This window comes from Danaus plexippus (assembly GCF_018135715.1).
Source record: "Danaus plexippus chromosome 18 unlocalized genomic scaffold, MEX_DaPlex mxdp_20, whole genome shotgun sequence".
Lineage (NCBI taxonomy): Eukaryota > Metazoa > Arthropoda > Insecta > Lepidoptera > Nymphalidae > Danaus > Danaus plexippus.
In genome coordinates this window covers 5,050,201-5,070,476 of record NW_026869853.1, presented here as the reverse complement: position 1 = coordinate 5,070,476, position 20,276 = coordinate 5,050,201, and the positions used below count along the sequence as shown (strand labels likewise).

The window sequence follows — 20,276 nt, the reverse complement described above, 5'->3', positions numbered from 1 at the left end:
TATAATTACAGCCAGTTATCGTCCGCTTTCAGACACGAAGGCCATATCATGTTAGTTTATTTCAAAGGAAATTGTTTTTCATATCGTGCTTTTTGTTCGTTTTTTTTCTGATACCTTTTTTTTAACAGTTGAATTAATTCTTAGGTGATAATGTTGACGTTTTTAAGTATTGAAAATTATAATATTAATATAAATTTCAAACTAACTTTATATACGAAAAAGTAGATTGTTTACGTGTTTTTTTATCATTGTCACGCGATGTAATATAGTTAGTTCCCTATATATTTTATTGGAGAATGTCAAAAATGTTAGCGAAACCCCAGGTAATATGTAGCGTTTTATGATACGAATCAAATATTATTGCATGTCAGTTATCTTATCAAGATTGCAGCGAGACATCATGTTGCGTGTTCAAACAGAATTTAATTAAGATGCACTAGTAGTTCGACATATACGGGGAACTTGGTATGGAACGATTTATATACTCGTATGTATATTTTGAAATGTAAAAGTTATAATAGTCGTTACAATTTACCGGTCTTTGCTCCCGCTAGTCGCGTGGGTGTCTGGCACCGACTCCAAAAACATTTCGGAGGACGCTCTCAGTAACTCCTCGGCGTGTCACCAGTTACTGTACGCTCGCTACATTAAGGTTCGTCTTATATCAATGTTAGCTGTCAGCGACGGCCAGATGCTACTGTCAATATCGCCACAATACACGCCACAAAGATCTTATCTGTTTATAGAATGTACTAGATTTAATTTAAATGAAACTAAAATTTTTCGGATATACTACGCGTGCTTTATTTTTGTAAAAAACTACATACTCCCGACGTTTCGGTTACTTTTCAGCAACCGTGATCACGGACAGACGAGATGTCTTAGATCTCATTATATACTAGATTTAAATTTCGATGAGGAAACTGTAAATTGCAAATATCACATTTTCTTCTTTAAACTTTCTTTTCAAATAAAACAATGTCGTTAATTCCATCACATTCACTCATTGACTTTCTGTCTTCTTAAACCTCATATCTGTCTCATATAATTTTTTTTCTTAGCATGTATAATCTCGGTCTGCGTCAGCTGGCAGATCATTTAACATCTAATTAAATAGACAGCGTATTATTACTGACAGATTCTTCTCCTATGAGTCTCTGTCCTGAGCTCCACTTGGCACGTCATTGAATTCATTGTTCGTTTGTCGACTGATGATGATTAAGTTGTCAATCGTCAAGAGAGTACTGTACTATGATTAGCGAACTAGTTGGCTTAATGTATAAGCAGTGCGAGAGTAAATCCTCACTAGGCGTCTAGGAAAATATTCTTTATCTTTAATATAAACTATTTGTTTTTATATCTCTGATTGGTTTAAAGTCAACTATTCGTCTATTTTTATCCCCAGTCACGACGATACCGTGAGCTATTAACGTGTTTGATACCCAGCTCGTCCGGTGATTTGTGTTATTTTTCTTGCTGATATTTCCAGGAGATCCTTGTTATTATTTGCATTTCAATTTTATTTTTATACCCTGTATGTGCTCGTCTTCTATATTCGCGTGAAGGTCGTTGCTTTGGAGAGCAATAACACTTCTGTTTATTTGACTCCTCATCCACGTGGAGTCAACGACAGATATTTGTTTCAACGTAAATATAATACGTCTTGATTTTATTTTTGGAGCCTTTGATTAATTTTATATTTTTTAGCGTTTCTTATTTATCTCCGTTGCTGAACATTTATTGGTTCATTTTCACAATACTATTATTCTCCATACATTTTGTCTCAAACATCACTTGTTTAGAAATTTAAAATATTTCTTTAACACTGTAATAGTAATATCTATTGAAACTGGTATCACTGTTTATTGGTAAATGTTTCTCCTCGCTGTAGCAGTTCTCCTGAAGCGGCTGAATATTTTACTGTTATTACTCATCAATAAAGCAACATTAGTAAATATAAAACCGTTTCTCGCCTGAGACTCATGACAATTTATTACAGCGTCGATGATTTTTTTTTTGGTTAAATATTAAGATGTAAGCAACTGGAGAATCGAATACGAGATATTCTAAATAAAACTATGGTTTTCGGATAACTACACTCGCACATTTATTATAATACATTTTACAAGAGACCGTGATCACGAGCAGTCGTGTTTAGAGTGTCTTTCAGTTAGTCTTGTCACTCGTCATCTTCCAGCATTGATTCCTTAATGTTCTCGCGTCTATCTCTAGGGCCACGCAGAATGAGCTAGCTGTGTCTTGAGGTCCAGCGGTTTCCAACTGTCTACTCCCCTTTGATGTAAAGATGGTCTTTTGTTTTAACGAGCGGAGACCTGTGGCTTGTCAAGACGTTTGTCCACGTACAATGTCCGAGTCTCCGCTGATCTTCTTTGTTTTTTCAATGTATGGCAAGTCACAGTGACAATCAAATTTTTATACATCCGCTTGCTGGAATTAAAGGAACTCTTTATTGGTCTCAAGAACGGGCTCAACAATTGGGACATTTTCATTCAAAATATAAAATCCCATGTCGGTGACCACATTACAGGACCTCAGGACACATTTGGCGCGTTTACGTAAACCATAGTTTAATTTATATGTTCAATAACGAAAATCTTACATTATATTTTATGTATTTTTTACCGCCAAAGAAATTCCTCTAACACGCGCGAGTGATGTTCTTGAACTGTAAATGTTAGTTGACTGAAAATTTTCCTCCATCGAGATGTCTTCGCGGGGTGTCCAGGACGGCTCCCGGTCTCCGCTCATCATCACAGATCCTTTCTTTGATGACCGTCGTGAGTAGAACCTTTTACGATTATTATAATAACGAATATTGTGCTTTGTAAGTACAACATCAAATATTATGACCAATGCTAAGCACTATACTATACAATAATGTAGTTTTTTAGATTTTAATATATTTTAAATGTGAATCAGATAATAAGAGATTTAGATAGTTATTAACCTATTTACTATTGATAAATTAAATTAAAAATATATATCTTGTCTTTTTGTTTAACTCAGTAAGAATAGGAATAATATTATTTTTCTATTTATAGTAATTTCACAGCCTGGACCTCTTTGTCTATTGATTAATCACACGAACTGACATTGGTTACACCTTCGTTGTTTTATTAAATCTAAATAATTTTTATACTGTAAAGAAATGAGTAATATTTTTATTTTAATCTAAAAACATTAATATTTTTTCTTGTGTTTTGTTAATGTTTAATCGGTTTTTAATGCTTTATCGGTTTCCCAACTAACGGTTATTGGCAGTATGATGTAGACCCACACCTGCTGTCTATTAATAAGTATTAGTAACTGATATGAAAATCATATTTCCATCCGTGCGCTTGTTATAAATAGATTGTTTAAGAACTTATTGCACGGAGGTGCATTATTTATTATAATGCCAGGAGCTTCTTATGAATATAATTAATATTTTATTGCTAGTAAATATACTTTGTAAAATTTATATTAAATAAAAGTTATTTAACATTATCTTACAACAAATAATGAGACTATTAATTAAGGTATATTTAGGCAAAATGTAGCATGTAAACAAAAGAAAGTTTTAATATCTCTTTAAGATTTATTGGATAGAAAAAACGATGAGAATAATAAACAAAAAATATGTTGGTTATAATGGCAACATCGGATTGTCTATCTGAGAACGGTGTTAAATTACGTTGACAAAAGAATTGCTTCGTAAATAATAAGTGGAATGTCGTTTACATTAGAAAAATGCATACATCCTCTTAAATTCCACATTAAAGTAACGTGCAGACCTCGTTTAAGGCCGCTATAGCTAACCAAGTTGTAATAAAAATCGTTTCAGCGACTCGGCCTTGAGACCGATAACAAACAGACAGTCAATAAGACTGACTTAGGTGTTTATAATTTAAGTATATTATATATATATATATTTTATTGAATGGAGCAAAATGCATTATTTTAAACTTTGTGTCGTAGTTTATCATATTTTTTTTGTTATAAGAAAATATTCATTTTAAATATATTTCTATTTTTAATTTTGTTCTTTTGTTTATTGTAAAAATAGTTATTAAAATTAGTTGTTTGTTAATTAGGGTTCGGTAGCCAAATGGCAAAAAACGGGACCCTTATGGATTCGTCATGTCTGTCTGTCCGTCCGTCCGTAGGTCACAGCCATTTATTTCCAAAACTGTTGGGCCTACATAGTTGAAACTTTGTAGGTTGATGTATTCTGGCAACCGCTATTTGAATTTTGAATAAAAATTAATAAATTTACAAATTAAAGGGGGCACTCCATACATGAAACTGATAAAAAAAATAAATTTACACTAAACTATACGTGATGGGTGTCTATGGATAGGCCTTTCAACAACTCTAAAAAGGTGTGGAAAATACAGGAGAGAACCTTTGTTCTTCAAGATTTTTAAGGTAATTTCCCTGTGAATAAGAAAAAGGTTTCCATTTACAAACAAAGCATAGCGTTTTCTTTTGGTTTTTAAAGGATTAACGGTCAAGATTTTAAAGCATCACTACCGATGAAAAAGTTTCTGTACTGTTTCACAGGCGCATCAGCTCTGACAAAAAATGAAAAGAAAATTTTGAAAACCTAATTGAGAGATAATCTTAATAATATAGTTTAACTTTGGCCTTAAACTACTGATATTTTATTATAATAAAACATATTTTACGACAGTAAAAGGTTGGACATGAAATATTTTCCATGGAAACTAACATCGCATCAGGTGCTCTGATTTATTAGAGTCAATTTAATTAAACTGCTCATTTGATGGAAACTAAGTTTTTATTTAGATATCACTTTATAGAAAAAAAATGAACCGAAGGGAACTCGACAACTGATTTTTTTGGGGCTATTTTTAAAATATTCTCTTTTAAAGGTACTGTTAAAAAACTGCAACTCGGGTCATGTCTGAACTACGTACATTTGTACTAGAATAGAATTTGAGTGACTTAGTTATTTTGAACGTGAACCTATAACTTGCAATAAAATAAAAATAAATAGAGAATGATTGAAAAATTACACGTGAGCATTTAGATGATATTGGTCAAACAATAATTGGGTACTCACTCAATCACTAAGCCCCTCAGGAGGAAACTTCTGTCCCAGAAAATCGCATTATAGGTACAGTTTAGTTTTGTGTTAGATGACCTATTAAACTTGTATCAGTCTTTTGGGTATGTTGCTGGCTCTTTTACTGCAATAGCTGCAGACCTGTATGCTTATTAATAGCTTGTATATTCATACCACAAACGCGGGTCCCGTTCCTCACTTAATAACCTACGTTAGTATGACCACGCATGTCTCTCACACAATTGTATCAAACCTTTAAAAAATTGTAGTGTTTTTTTTATGTAAAACCGAGTGTTATATAGAAATGTGTAATTTTCAATGTTTCCGCGCGAGACACTGTTGAACGTTTACAACATTTTTTGACGGCTTTATTTGAATATTTTGTAATAAAGATAATAAATGGTCGATAGCGTTGCATTGTTTGTTAGCTCTTGATGTTATTATCGCTTGATTTTGCTGGCCATGGCTTCAGCCAGGACTCTGCTTCTCGGAAACTGACCCTTACAGAGGAGCGTCTTACTTAATTGGTTAAACATATGTCTAGTGTAAGACGATCAGTCTGAATTGCTTGTTAGTATTAGTTTCTAATGCGAGAGACAGAACGTGATAAATCGGTGATTCTGTAAGCTGCAATCTCCGTTAACTGAGATAATAGGGATTTGGTGTGTACAGTTTAAAGCATTTTTTTTGCGATGTAAAACTTCATTGTATTTTTTGGTTTTCTATATTCCAATTTTCTATTTCAATGTTTAAAGGTCTATACTTTCCTACGACTGAAATTCTCAGAAGAAAAATTAATGTAAGAATGGTGCGAGACATTTTTGTCATTATAAAGGGATATACAAACATCGTCTCTTCTTTTGTTGGACCGTTTTGTTGGAGTCTCTAATACTTGTTTAATTTGTGCTGCGTAATTTTGATTGCTACTATTTTGTTGTATAGATGCCATAATATTTTCAATTAAACCATAGTTTGTAAATAAATTAAATGTTATATAATATTAATATTTAATAGTCAATTATTAAATGTGAGAAAAAAACACATGTTTCAATAAGTATATGGTTTTATAAGTAAAAAGCAAAAAACTCCTTCGAGCCGGATTTGAACCAGCGACCTATGGATATCAGTTCGTTTTCATCTACAGTCCACCGCTCTACCAACTGAGCTATCGAAGGCTTACTCCGGTTGCCCAAATTGTTATGTGTGTCTCACAATATAAAACAGGTTCAAATATAACGATCTTACTTAGAAAGTTTTTTCGATTCATTATAAAACTCAGAATGTAGGAATACAAATAGTATTAACAGTCCTGGCATTGCAGGCCATATACTCTAGTGACAACTTAACATCACGCAGACTGTGCGAATGTTTGCGTGATATGAAAAAAAGTCTGAAAAATATTACGGAATTTTAGAGCAAAGACATAAGGTTGATAATTGTTATTATTATACCGGACACTTAAGTATTGTATGTGCATATTATTTTAATGCGTTGTTTACTATGGATCCGCGGAGGTCCAATGCGCGTCGTGGCTCATGTACGGCCAAGTGAGAGGCGCTTCTTATTTCTTAACAGTCAGTTAGTGCTTAGTCCGCGGACCGCCGCCGAAGCGTACGGACGGAGGCAGAATATTAACGCGTCCTTAAATCCAATATCAGTTATCGCGTGTAATTTAAACTGTTCGGTATTTATTGATCATTAATCTGTGTCACGTATTGTACGTAACCGAGTCAATGTTTTATATTATCCGTGAGGTATTGTCAGCCGTAAGCAACTGAACAGCTGTTCGAATATAAAATGAGAGCCGTCTTGTACTAGGAATATTTTAATGCTTGTTAATATGAATTCATAAATTCAACAGGATGTTAGCCAGTACGATATTGTTTGTATAATAATAAATACTTATAAACAAATAGCTGGGTTGTACGGAATTAATGTTAATATTACGTCAATTTTATAAAAGTCTTATAATATGTCCTGTTTTTTCTTTATTATAATTACTATGAATAAACGAGTTTTGTTCTTGAGTGAAATTAAGTGATAGTAATATAAATATAGCTCTGATAGTTGACGCGTATTATGATATTATAAAATATAACGACGATGTTGCAATATGGCAATTAATATTTCGCAATATAATTACGCCAGTTACGTATGTAAAGGTCAGTCAGTGTTTTCAGCGTTGACCTCTTATCACGCTGAGATTACTCGAAATATCGCAGAGGAATGATAAAGAGTTGCGTCACCGCTCCGTGAGAATAACACTGCGTCGCATTAAAATACAAAAAAATATGTTTTTTTAAGTATTTATTATCCAATCATATTAATTAGGGCGCAGAGTAGACTCGATTTCGTTTTATTTAAGAAATGTGATGAAATAGTCAATACTAATTAATTAACTCATGAACCAGATATTAATGTGAACGAGTTAGTAGGAGGCTAGGAGCTAATTATGTATTCATTTTTCAATAAATAATGCTTTGTCTTGTAGGACTTCGGCGCGTTTCATTAGTATTGTGTGAATGTAGTATTATCATGCAAACAGAAGTATCTCTAGGGGTGATTGCTGTTTATACTTCAATTTGCTTTGTATAGTTATAATGTATCTGAAAATTCGGTAAACTTTTTATGATGAGGACCTTACCAGACCCTGGCTCGGTCAGGTTGAATTTTTTTTGTCAGAAAAACTAGTCTATGTGATCCTCACAGGTTCGTTTTTTGTACAATGATAGTATCAAATTAATATGTGAAATTAAGTACAAGATATTTAATAGCGGCGTGACTAGAAGTGAGAGCTCGGTAGTATTGTCTCGTAACATCAATATTATAGGAAGTATGAAATACAAGTAACAACTATAATACATTACTAACTAATCATTATTGGTTTCGATGGTTCAAAAACTACTACCATAGTAATATCAGCGCGTGTGTGTGTGTGTGTGTCTGTGTGTGTAGACGATCAGAGAGGTCGATATCATCATAAATTGAAAGACAGACGAAAGCTGCGCCCAGTTATTAAAGCGGAATTATGTTGCGGGCGCCTTCTTAGCGTTAATACACTTATAAGTCATGTCGGATTTTAAGAAAATTATTAATGTTTTGATGTTTTTCAATTCCTCTCTGTCATTTATTGTTAATTTTGTGGAATTGTTTGTAGTTTTATAATCTCGTGGGTGGTGTCGTGACGGGGCGAGCAGAAGTTCTTAATGGTTAACCTATAAATCCTTTATGTCGTTCAGGATTGTCTTTTTACGAGAGAGGATGTTCTCCGTGAAGGTTGACTCTTCCGTTTATAAGTAGGTTCAACATGCAAGAAAAGTCTTTATTTTCCATATGGAATTGGTCTAAAAAATCGTGAGGTTTTTTCTAAATCGCTCAACAGATATTCTAAAATGTACGCGATGGCCATTTGATATATATTTTTTTAAATATTATCCGTAGGTACTTTCAGAGAATTCGATTCATTTTCCAGTATCGTAAATTCTTTTAGATAGTTAGTGTTTTCCAGTCTATTGGAAAAAACCCAACTCATCAGTGTTGCTGGTAGTTTTTATTGCAGAGCATTCCGTCTTTTTCGTTATAGTAACATTTAGAAGTGGAGTAGTTTTAAATTGAGTATTGTTGATGTTTACTATGTTCAAAGATCTCCCTTGTTTCATCCGGACAAAAAATAGGCTCTCACTACTTAATCTACCTTTAATTTGTTCCCTACCTCTGTAGCTTTCGGTGTGTTCTTTGAATAAATCCCCTAATTCATATATGTATTATTCAGGTCTTTCCTTAATAATAGGATTAATCCTGTCGTCTAGGCCTTATACCTGCTGCCTTAATGTGCATACTCAATAGTTTTAATTAAGGTTGTTCCTAAATAAAATACTAGAGGCGACAGTATAAGAATTATTTATATTCTTACAACCAGTCAAATACCTAATTATACAGAGTGGCAGCCGGAGGTTCCAGGAAAACTACGAAACATACTTATATGGATATTATAATAAGAATACATATTAAAACTTATAACCTATACCTAAGACTACATGATTGCCCCGAGGTTAGGATAGCAATGCCATTCCATAGCGTGTGTGGTATCAGGAATCTTCTGGTTCACACGGCTTGGTGTTCATTCCGCGGAAAAGCGGTGTCACTCGTAATGTGGTATTTTATCCATACAACGATGTTGCCCCGGCGATGTTCATGTATTTTTTAATACGTTGCGCGTTCGTAACAACCTCCTTCCAATTGTGAAATGTTTGGTTATTGTCGACAAGAGCTAGTGTTTTAAAGTCGAAAGTTCTGCAGAGGTGTGAAGAGTGTAATATTTAAGTAAAGCGAGTGGACTTTGTCTGGCTTTAAAAGTTTTAATTCTTCGATTTAATCTTAAATCATGTTATATAGTCATTAGTTCTATTTCAGGAACAAAGATGGCGAATAAATTTCGAAGTAAAATAACATTATAAAAACATTAAATCGAGTCATCATTAGCAAGCCCTTTTCTTTGAGACTTTTCTGGGGGGGGGGGGGTGCATTAAACATATTGAGTCAGCCATTTTGGATCTTCCGCCATGTTGTACTTAGGACGACGTCACATTTTCAACCATGCACTGTCATCTGAAGTTTGAAGTAGACACTATGTGTGCTAAATCTGGTAAATTCTGCTTCAAAACTGAGCTGTTGTACCACTACTGTGAACATAATCAAATTAAACCATATAAGAAATACTTGTTAGCCGGGCCGGTGTTTTCTGCGAGTGCGTGTACAACATATTAAGTAGTACAATTATTTCATATGATTTATTATTAATACATATTTTTATTTCTTATTTTCATTATCTGAAATGCGGCTAAATATATGCATTCGTGACCAATCTCTCCGTCTGTAGTGTATCGCTTAAAATTAAAGAATATATGTATAAGTTAATTATTATAGCATTCTTTTTTTTTACGGTATTTTAGTTGAAAATCTTTTGAACCTATAAAATAATAGTTTCAGAATGAGACATTTCATTTGATTCTCTCACATTCTAATTATTTAAGAGTAATTTGATGCGAACCATGTCAAGTCCTGTAAAATTTTCCGTCGAAGAAATATTTTACATCCGGTATACTTGAGTAATAATAAGTTTATAAGATTGCAACACTATCGTGGGTTTATACATATGGAAAAATAAGTCACATTATAACGTAACTATAACTTGAAGGAATCTTTTATAAAAATATATACTACTTTGTTTGCTCTCAAACGTCTAACCGCTGTTCAGCTGCGTGTTACGGTGTTACGTGCACCATCAAATGTCTTAACAGTAAGGTGTTCTCGTAGTCGTTACTTCGCTGACTGCTGAAAGAACCTGATTAAATGTGATGTATAGCTTCGACAAGGATCTGTGGCACGTGAGAGCGCGCCCGACAGGCTCCCAGGATGATACCAAGGAAGAAAATCGTAAATATTTTTTTTAAATCATATCATAATTATCATAAAAATAATACGTTGATAGTCATAATTTAAAATAGTTACTAAATATTATATTTTTCAAATACCAGTATAATAGTATCAGATATATTAAATGCCAGCGGGTTTATCGACGCCTTAATACCTGATTATAATATATAACCTTAAAGTCCTGTTTAAGGTTATATATTTATATAATCCTAAGTAGTAACATAATATAAGCGTCATATGTGATGTCAATGTGCACATAATGTACATACAGTTAATTGTATTACTCTGAACCTTATCTAAAGTACTATCCGTCTTGTGTTTAAAGTACCATTACTCAAAACAATGCTCCAACATTACTGGCTTCCTCCCAACACAGTCTAGACTGTGTAATAAGAAGACATCGAGCGATTTTTACTCGCTGCTTTTATGAAACAGCTTTGTTATTTTGAATTTAAGATACGAACGCGCGTTTAAAAAACGCTTCGCTGGTCGTCTGTCTCAGTCTGCGGTTAGTGCCTCAGCTATTGGAATGCGCTATTGGCTCACTACATGGCTGTATTTTCTGTTACACATGTAAATACTGGATAGAATTATTTTTTTGCGCTGTATACACGCCAACTAACCTGATAGTAAAGAATTTTAACAGACTTAGATTTTAGTCAATTTTTTTTATCTTTTAACATATGTTTGTCACGAAAAAAAACTGGAAAAGGCTAAAGTTTTGTAACATTCAAATAAAGTATACTATTTTTGTAATGTGTATTAAAAATGAGGGAAAGTTATGAATACAATACATTAAAACTGTCGGTTTTGAGTTTGGAGATGTAGGTTTCCACTAAGAATACGGAGCTACTACAGAAGTGACCTAGTAGGTTCGTTTCACGATTGGTTTATAGGTCGAGAGAGGAGTTTGGACAGTGAAGGTGAGCCTCTAACGCGCGTTAGATAGGGGCCTCTTAAACCTACACCTGGGTCGCAAGTCTCGGGCACTGTTGAAGCTCCTCTCCCCGCAATACGATGGACCCGGCACCCGCACACGAATCCATTGAATGCTGAGAGGTTTTATCTCTTATTAATTTATGTGTATCGTAAAGGCCTCAAGTATAATTCAATTAAATACTCTACATTAATTAATTGATTATATATTGAATACATATAATTTTATTATACATAATAGTGAAATGACCGCGTTTACTATTCCTGATACAAATACGTATTTTGTGGTGTATTTATAGCTCGTAACACTTAAGGTATGTGGTTTGAATTCACAACCGGTCTAAAACGTTTACACAGGTTTACGCTGCGATTGTTTGTTTAATAAAGTTGACATTATTATTAGTTTTATTTGTGAAATAAAAATATATTTTTAGAACTACAAATGTAGAAGTATAAATGTATATTATATAAATAAAATCCCTATATTTTAAACTTTGAAACTCTTCTGCTTTCATGCCATCAATACTTTCTCAGCTAATCCCGTGATATTAATTATTTTATAAGTACAGCACACGGAGTCTATTCAACTTATACTTAAGTGAACCTCACTCTAATACACACATTGCAGTTGTTAGTAAAATGCATTCACTGGAATCCCTAAGTCAATCCGTCCCCTAATTCATATCCTATTTTTACCTTTCCTCCCTAAGCCCTAACAATCCTTAGGGCGTCATCATAAAAGGGCTTACTATCGAGTACATCGTCTGCTAGCTAATAAGAGTCGAAGATCTTTTCATACTACCTACAACTAATACACTATTATTATACTATATTTCATAAAGTTTAACTGTGTATCTTAGTATATTTGGAAAATCAATCTTTTTTGCTGGAATCAAATTAACCTAGTTTTTGGTTGTAACATCAGCTATATCCTCATTGGGTTAAAATAAAGATAATACACATTATGAGACTGTTGATTCTATATTTTATAAGCCGTGGTCACATATATACATATGTATATGATATATACACTTAAGTTCAATATATTTATTGAATTAGTTCAATAAATAAATCCTGTCCTGATAACGTAACTTTTAATGAAAATCCGTTATCATTCATATCTCGATGGATTGATAACTTTATATGAACATGTTCATATTAAGTTACGGATGTGGATCGCACAGAATACAGAATTGAAAAAGCCTTGACCTAGAATATTCTATAGGCACTATAGAAACAGAACTGGCGACCCGTGCGCCTCTCACTGCAGAATACAATTTAAAAAGCCTTTTCATTTTAGATATTAAAATACGGAAAAAGTTTTATTTTAAAATGTATGGAGGATGAAGGAAATTGTATTTGTTTTGTCAGAAATTAAAATGACAACCTACACGTGCACACTGAGTACAGCTGAGATCGGATACTTGTACAAACTTTCAGAAAGAATATATTTTAAAAACTTGTCCTATTTAATTATCTTATCTTATGCCGTACAATAACGACATTAATCCTACAAAATATTGTTTATCGAAAAACAGCGATTACTATTAATTTAAATAAATCATATCGTGTCATATTTAAATATAATAGAAATAAATAGTTCGGTTATGATAAAAATAAAAACTAGTTGTAAAATTATCGATACGTAACATGAATCTTAAGTTCTATTTATTTTGTTGCCTAAATTAAATATATTCCTTAATAACACTGTTATTTTACGAAAAATTATTTTAAATTATTCTTATTTTCAGGTAGTGAAAGTCCAACGAGCGCGGTGGGGGCGGAATCGCCGCGGGAGCTCCCAAATGAGCTCTCAGCCCCTTACGAAGTCCCTCAGTTCCCCATAGAACAGATAGAGAAGAAGCTCCTCATACAACGACAGTTAAATGTCAAGTAAGTTATGAAATACATACCAAAATACGGAATAGCGTAATGTCGTATGTATTTCCATGCGTACGTGTCTATTAAATAGTTCCTACACAGTCGTACAGCTACTTGATATCATATTAGCGCTATGCTGAACGCATAACGGCTAATAGGATTAGATATTTCAGTGAAACTGTATTTCAGTTACCCGCAATAACACGGACTGACAAATAACTCTTCTCCAAATTACTTCCTGTTAGAGATGTACAAGTTTTCCGGCGGAGTTATTATTATAAAAGCAAAGTTTATTATGTCTGATGGTTAATCTTTAAAGTAAAAGTAACCAAATGTACATTAAAATCATATATTGAAAAAACAAACGTTGCTTAGGATATTGTCATCATCTGACAGATCATTGCTGGCCGATTAGTATGTTAATGATGTAAGGTTTAAAGAGGGCTCGTTTATATTTTAATGTCTGTATGTGGGATGTAGGTTTGTAGGAATTTAGGAAGGTCAGTAGTGACGTCGCCTGTAACAAGATTATGTTAGATGAAATAAGTCGAGGCGGGTGCACGGTGCGAAATGATAATTAAAGTTTATACCTACTACCTGAGAATGCTTTTTCATGAAACAATAAGTATTACAGAATTTTAAAATTGCTTACAATATAAATTGAAATACATATTTTTAGTGGTTATTTTTTGTAATCCCTCGGTTTAATTTACAATATATAAGGCCAAGTAAAATCAGTTTTGTAATCGGAAAGGTTAGCCAGAATGTAGTCAACTATGCGATCTTTATATTATCCTATTTTTCTTTAATGGTCTTCTGGCACGTTAAGTCGGTATAAGTCGTCGCAGTACCTAAAGATTATCAGGTAAATGTACAAAGCTGTGTAAATCCATACATGTGACGTGAGTCGGATAACTGGCCGGGTTGGTAATTGGATCAACCTTGACGCCAGCCCTTACCACGGGGATGTCTGCCCTCAGTCACTCGCACCCGGTTGCTTCGTCTATGAGCGTTTCCTCTCCGTTCCGATGACGTTTATTAATTTCACGTGATATTTCTGTGACAATCAGTGCTGATGTTCGGTAGTAAGGTTGATTGCAAGAAATGGACTTCCACGAGGTATTCGACTGATTATTTATTTCAGGGGAATCGACTTTCACTTCTTATACTGTTTCCATGACTACGAATCAATTGTTATTTTTTTTTAATAAAAAATATTATCGGATGTTTTTTCTAGATTGTCTCGATTAAAATCTTAAAAATATTTGTCACTGTTGCACTGAATGCAAAACATATAGGTAGCGAATAAATAAAGAAAGGAATCGTAAGACTTCATCGTGTATATTAGCAGGTACCATGATATGCTTCTACACAGACCTGGTTTAGTTATTCATAGCAGCCTGCTGTCAAACTTCCAACGTCCTACAAAGTTCCGAGCTGCAGCTTCAAGTTTATGGCCGTCATTAAATGACATAATCAATTTAACTGAAGGCTACTTACTTACTACTGGATCAGTAAAATGTTATATACAGCATACATTATTTGAAGAACATTACTTTAAGTTGATTCACCATGCTTTCCATTTCAGTTAAATATATACGTAAGGTTTATATTGACATAAAAATTAAATACGATTTCGTTATCGCCGATAAAAATTTTGAAATATTTGAAATGAAATAACTACAATTACATGTTGGCTGTGAACGTTTTCCTAGTTACCTGTGTAGGTCGTCGACGCATTAACTTGCCAGGCGTCGGTGTATGTTTTATGCATGAATTATATTTTTGACTGATCTCAGCTAGAAACTGTAGGAGCTTTCAACTTATGGAAAAAATAAGCTTCAGTGCTGATATTAATAACTATGAAGTGATTAGCATTAACTTAGACAATATAATAGAAATATATATATGTATATATATCTAAAAATGGAGTCATAGTCTATTTAGCCAAACAAAACATTTGTAATGTGGTAATTAAGAATTGTTTGACAAATGAGTAAATAAAGATATTATTCAATGAAATGGTTGTCGTAATGTTGATCCAAGTGAATTGATGACTCCTCGAGCGTCGGGTAATTACGTATCTGCGGCCGCTCTTGAATTCGTTAGAGCGGTTCGCACGCGACGCTTTAGCAGTACGATAGCGCGACGCCGAGCCTCGGCATGTACCTACATAGTGCTTTAAAAATGTTCATTAAAAATATATATCTAGACATATAGGAAGGTCTATAAACAATTATTTATCTCAATGAATATACCTACAAACAGCCAAATAGTTCACTGATATTAAATAATAGATTTCATTATAAATGTCATCTTTTATCACAAGCTAATAATATCTCGAAAACAAACAAATCGTTGAGAGAACAATGGCCTACTCTTATACTAATTTTCTAAACAATCATTTACGCCATTCCTAGTTAAATATAAACTTTAAATTTAGGGTTTTTTTATTGATGATTTCGTGTAGTTTTAAATTCGTAAACCTAAAATATTACACGAATCATCGACCTAAATATTGTTTTAAATTGTTTTTTTTTTATAATCGCCTACATTTTTTTTATTTATCTATCGCATGTCGTATTACATTTCAAGATTCCGACTTATAGGCACCCGAAATCGAATAATCCCCCGGCTTTTTATATGTGATAGGAAAATAATTCTAACTTTGAGCGTGCATTCAGAAAAGTTGAGCACGCTTATTTTTCTAGTATCAGAAAGATTTTGAGATTCTTCCCTTGGTATTCGTATATACATAAAACATTAGGAGTTCTTAAAAAATATTCACAAAGCGCTACGAAGAGAAGAATGATATTAATATTTAGGTTTTTCTTATATGGTACATTAAAGAACCGTTGAAGAATCCTTACGTAATGTTTAAATTTTTTTAAGAAGTTTAGTTTTCAAACAAAATCTTTAATGTTTTTATTCAAATTATAAAAATTGTTGTGAAGATGATATTTTATAATTACGAGTATAATATATATACGTTATTTCAACTTCAGTTAAAAATCTTGTTAATCAATGAGTTGTATTGTACAGCACGTTTCACGATCATTTTCTCTGCTGTATGCTAACAGGGCAGCAGAATGTGGTCAGTCAGCACGCTCCCTGGCCGGAGACGCCGTGCTGGAGGAGGCGGCGAAGCTTCGGGCCACTGACGATGACTTCGACGTCGTCCTACCACACTTCCAACGGGTGGCCATCAGCGGAGAAGACACGTCGGGGGTAGGATACACATATAGCTTATAGGAAATTGTATTGACCATAGCACTTGTTTTGGACATAACTTTTTTAATATAATTTTTTGATGGTCCTTCTCATATGTAAAAACATGCATCGTTTAAACACGACGTTCTTATCAATGCAGGTACCGCTGGAGGATCTCCAGCAGGCGTCCTCGTACCTGGTCCAAGCTCTAGAAATCCGTAAGCGCTACATGGACATGTCCCAGCAAAGTTTCTGCAGCATCACGGCTCGGTTCCTCCGTAGCATGGACAGCGAGGCTGCCGCCAACCACACGCCCAGCGTGTCCGTGCAAAAACATATCGCTGGTAATTAGACTTCAGCAGAGGCTCTAAAAAACCCTTCTCGATCTTCCTTTGACAATAAAGTTATTTTACTGTCAAAGAAAAAATCGCATTCTGATAGTTGATACATTTAACTTTGGTAAGCTACATATGCTGCTCTGAATATAACTTTAATAAAAGAGAAATTTAAAACCGGTTACGTATATTACCAAAAATCAGTATAATTCTTAAGCCGAGCGTCTTTCCCCAGATCACATGGTCCACCCGCCATTCAAAGCTAACAAGGATCCGTGGGAGGGGCCCACTCCTTCCGCCAAGGATTACACCATCAAGGCGGACGACGGGGTGTTCAACCTGTACCGGCAGACCGAGGCCGGCGAGGAGCGGGTGCCCTACGAGTACGTCAAGCTGCCGCAGTTCATACAGGACAAGAACACCATGTGTACCATGATAGCTGACGGACCGCTGTGAGTACTCACGTAACACGTGTCATGAGCCGCAACTGACCTTACAACATTCTGCTCATAGTGAAAACAATCTTACTTTGCGTATATTAATTGAATCAAATTACCTTAAATCTCTTCTTCCGTATTTCAATAAATCAATGACTGACATTGATTGAACATTACCTTATCCACCCCACAGGACAAGGATCAATAAACATACACAGCACATATTTCTTAATCCTCGAGTACCGCTTCTCTATTTAACTCGAGATAAAAATATCAAAGTACCCTCCCTATCGCATTCCTTCACATTAGTCTTATAATTTTTTCAAAATTTTGGTCGTCAGTGTAAGTTTTCGTTACTCATCAGGAAGAAATTACAAGATTGCTTTGTATTAAATATGATATATTTCATATCCATATACATTGTTAACCAACATACGAGTCAATATCCCTCGGCTAGCCCAGTATGTGACAGACTCGAAGTGTGTTGAGTGGGTGTCACTATATCTGTGTGTTTGTCCGTCAGTAAGTCGTTCTGCTACCGTCGCCTCAGCTACCTGTCGTCCAAGTTCCAGCTGCACGTGTTACTGAACGAACTGCGCGAGCTGGCCTCGCAGAAGGCGGTGCCGCACAGGGACTTCTACAACATACGGTACTACAGAACATCTGTCGATCTCAGTTATCCTACTAATATTATTGGCCAGCAACCAACATGAAATATAACCAAGTCCAGAATTTTAGAGTAGTCTTCCATGAGCTAAAGTAACATAGCTCAGACACATTTACACCGAGTACAAATTTGTCTTATATCAATCTTACGTTGGCTAACGTTTGAGTTCTGTTGTTCAGGAAAGTGGACACACACATCCACGCGGCCTCCTGTATGAACCAGAAGCACCTTCTGCGGTTCATTAAGAAGACGCTCAAGAAACACGCTGATGAGGTACGGCATTATATACATACTACGGTTAGGTATGCCTTGATTTTAAAACACCTCGGCGAGAGTGAAGGAGTTTGTTTCGATTTAATCATAAAAGTTTTAGACTGTGACACGGAGAAAATACGACACATCTAGAAATAACCATCCTGTCGTTAGGACTACTTGCTTTGTAGTGATTTTTTAAAATTGTTCGATGAAATAAATACTACAGATCCGTTAATTCTCTTAATATCATGTATTATACGTTTTACGTGCAGGTGGTGACGCTCCACAAGGGCTCCCCTATGACCCTGAAGGCCGTCTTCCAGTCCATGAACCTCAGCACCTACGACCTCACCGTAGACATGCTGGACGTACACGCGGTAACAAACTCGGATACTAAAACATACGAACTCGCACACACACACACACACACACACACACGCACACACACGAACGTACATAGACATACATATAGTGGTTTTTCCTGTACTTATATCATATGTGAATGTATCTCGTTTCGGTTATTTTTAACTGTATATCATCTCCCACAGTATCATTTTTGTGATTCATTTCGTTTGCGGGTAAATATTGTATAAATTATTCATGTCTCCACACATATTCAGTTCTTATTATCATCTGAACTGGCGATAAACTTGGTCCATAGTAACCCGTAGTGTGTGTGTACGAACAGGACCGAAACACCTTCCATCGATTCGACAAGTTCAACGCCAAGTACAACCCCATCGGAGAGTCGCGGCTGAGGGAGGTGTTCCTCAAGACCGACAACCACATGAACGGGAAGTACTTCGCACGGATTATTAAGGTGAGACCTCACTGAACGCAGGACAGCACCGACACTATGAGCGATAAATACACGTCATTATCTCTGTCAAGAGTTCGCACTGTTATTACAATAATTAATTTCTTTGGCATCCAGGAGGTGGCGTCAGATCTGGAGGAGAGTAAGTACCAGAACGCCGAACTCCGTCTCTCCATCTACGGCAAGAGTCCCGGCGAGTGGGCCAAGCTGGCCAAGTGGGCCATCCACTATGACGTGCACTCAGACAACGTCCGCTGGCTCATACAGATACCGCGACTATAGTAAGTGACAAACCCTGGGGGTGTCTTACAAAACAGTGCTGTGTTAATGATATGTAATGAATCGCTGTCTGGACCCTCGGCTTCGGTAATAAAGTGTCTGCACCACAAACGCCTCATATATGTTTCCGTTTCCAGCGACATCTTCAAGTCGAACAAGATAATGAACAACTTCCAGGAGTTCCTGAGCAACATCTTCCTCCCCCTGTTCGAGGTGACCCGGGACCCCAACAGTAACATCGAGCTGCACAAGTTCCTTACCGTAAGATACCATCCCGTCCCGTTTAGCGCGTCTCGTGTCCCGGAGTCGTAGCTCATCGCCTGGTCCGTTCTGTCCGCAGCACGTGGTAGGCTTCGACAGTGTGGACGACGAGTCCAAGCCCGAGAACCCGATGCTGGAGGCGGACGTGCGCGAGCCGCGGGCCTGGGCCGACGACGAGAACCCGCCCTACGCCTACTACCTGTACTACATGTACGCTAACATCACCGTGCTCAACCACTTCCGGAAGTGAGTCACCTATTACACTCTATATCAGTTCTGTTAGCACCAAATGGTAATATTATGTTTTTCTTAAATTACATTCGCTAGTTTTCTTCCCATTTGAACAATCTTTAAGTAGAGATATCAGTAATAGCTATTATTAATATGACACTCCTTATCCCAGATTTGGTTAAAAAATATAATACAGTGTTGAAACGGTCGATAGGAGAACGGTTCTGTTTCTTTGAGCCGATAACATCCTTACAATATACGTGCATCTTCACCGCTAGGTCTGTATCATAGTGTGTCTAATGACTTGTGTGTGTGCGTCAGGGAGCAGGGTCTGAACACGTTCGTGCTCCGTCCTCACTGCGGGGAGGCCGGGCCCGTGCAGCACCTGGTGTGCGGCTTCATGCTGGCCGAGAACATCTCGCACGGACTGCTGCTGAGGAAG

At 35.6% G+C, this 20,276-nt stretch overlaps 1 protein-coding gene and 1 non-coding gene across 14 annotated transcripts in view; one reads left to right on the top strand and one right to left on the bottom strand.

Moving 5' to 3' along the window:
• LOC116773194 (AMP deaminase 2) overlaps window positions 1–20,276 on the top strand; it is a 30,674-nt gene that overhangs the window by 3,799 nt on the left and 6,599 nt on the right. For 4 of the 13 annotated variants that reach the window (XM_032665612.2, XM_032665611.2, XM_061528445.1 and 1 more), the window contains exons 2-14: window positions 2,652–2,798; window positions 13,213–13,354; window positions 16,423–16,570; window positions 16,713–16,896; window positions 17,123–17,339; window positions 17,848–17,973; window positions 18,171–18,264; window positions 18,519–18,623; window positions 18,935–19,066; window positions 19,181–19,344; window positions 19,480–19,603; window positions 19,683–19,849; window positions 20,156–20,276. In XM_032665612.2, coding sequence (XP_032521503.2) covers window positions 2,726–2,798; window positions 13,213–13,354; window positions 16,423–16,570; window positions 16,713–16,896; window positions 17,123–17,339; window positions 17,848–17,973; window positions 18,171–18,264; window positions 18,519–18,623; window positions 18,935–19,066; window positions 19,181–19,344; window positions 19,480–19,603; window positions 19,683–19,849; window positions 20,156–20,276 — 1,797 coding nt within the window. In that variant the 5' untranslated portion in view covers window positions 2,652–2,725. Of the gene's footprint in view, window positions 1–209; window positions 2,799–6,663; window positions 6,844–10,389; window positions 10,526–13,212; window positions 13,355–16,422; window positions 16,571–16,712; window positions 16,897–17,122; window positions 17,340–17,847; window positions 17,974–18,170; window positions 18,265–18,518; window positions 18,624–18,934; window positions 19,067–19,180; window positions 19,345–19,479; window positions 19,604–19,682; window positions 19,850–20,155 lie in introns of those variants that run through there. The other 9 variants (XR_009753730.1, XM_032665605.2, XM_032665613.2 and 6 more) reach the window with 7 other exon arrangements.
• Window positions 6,176–6,264, bottom strand: Trnay-gua (transfer RNA tyrosine (anticodon GUA)). The gene is given in 2 exon segments: window positions 6,176–6,211; window positions 6,228–6,264. It is a non-coding gene; the product is annotated as a tRNA-Tyr (tRNA).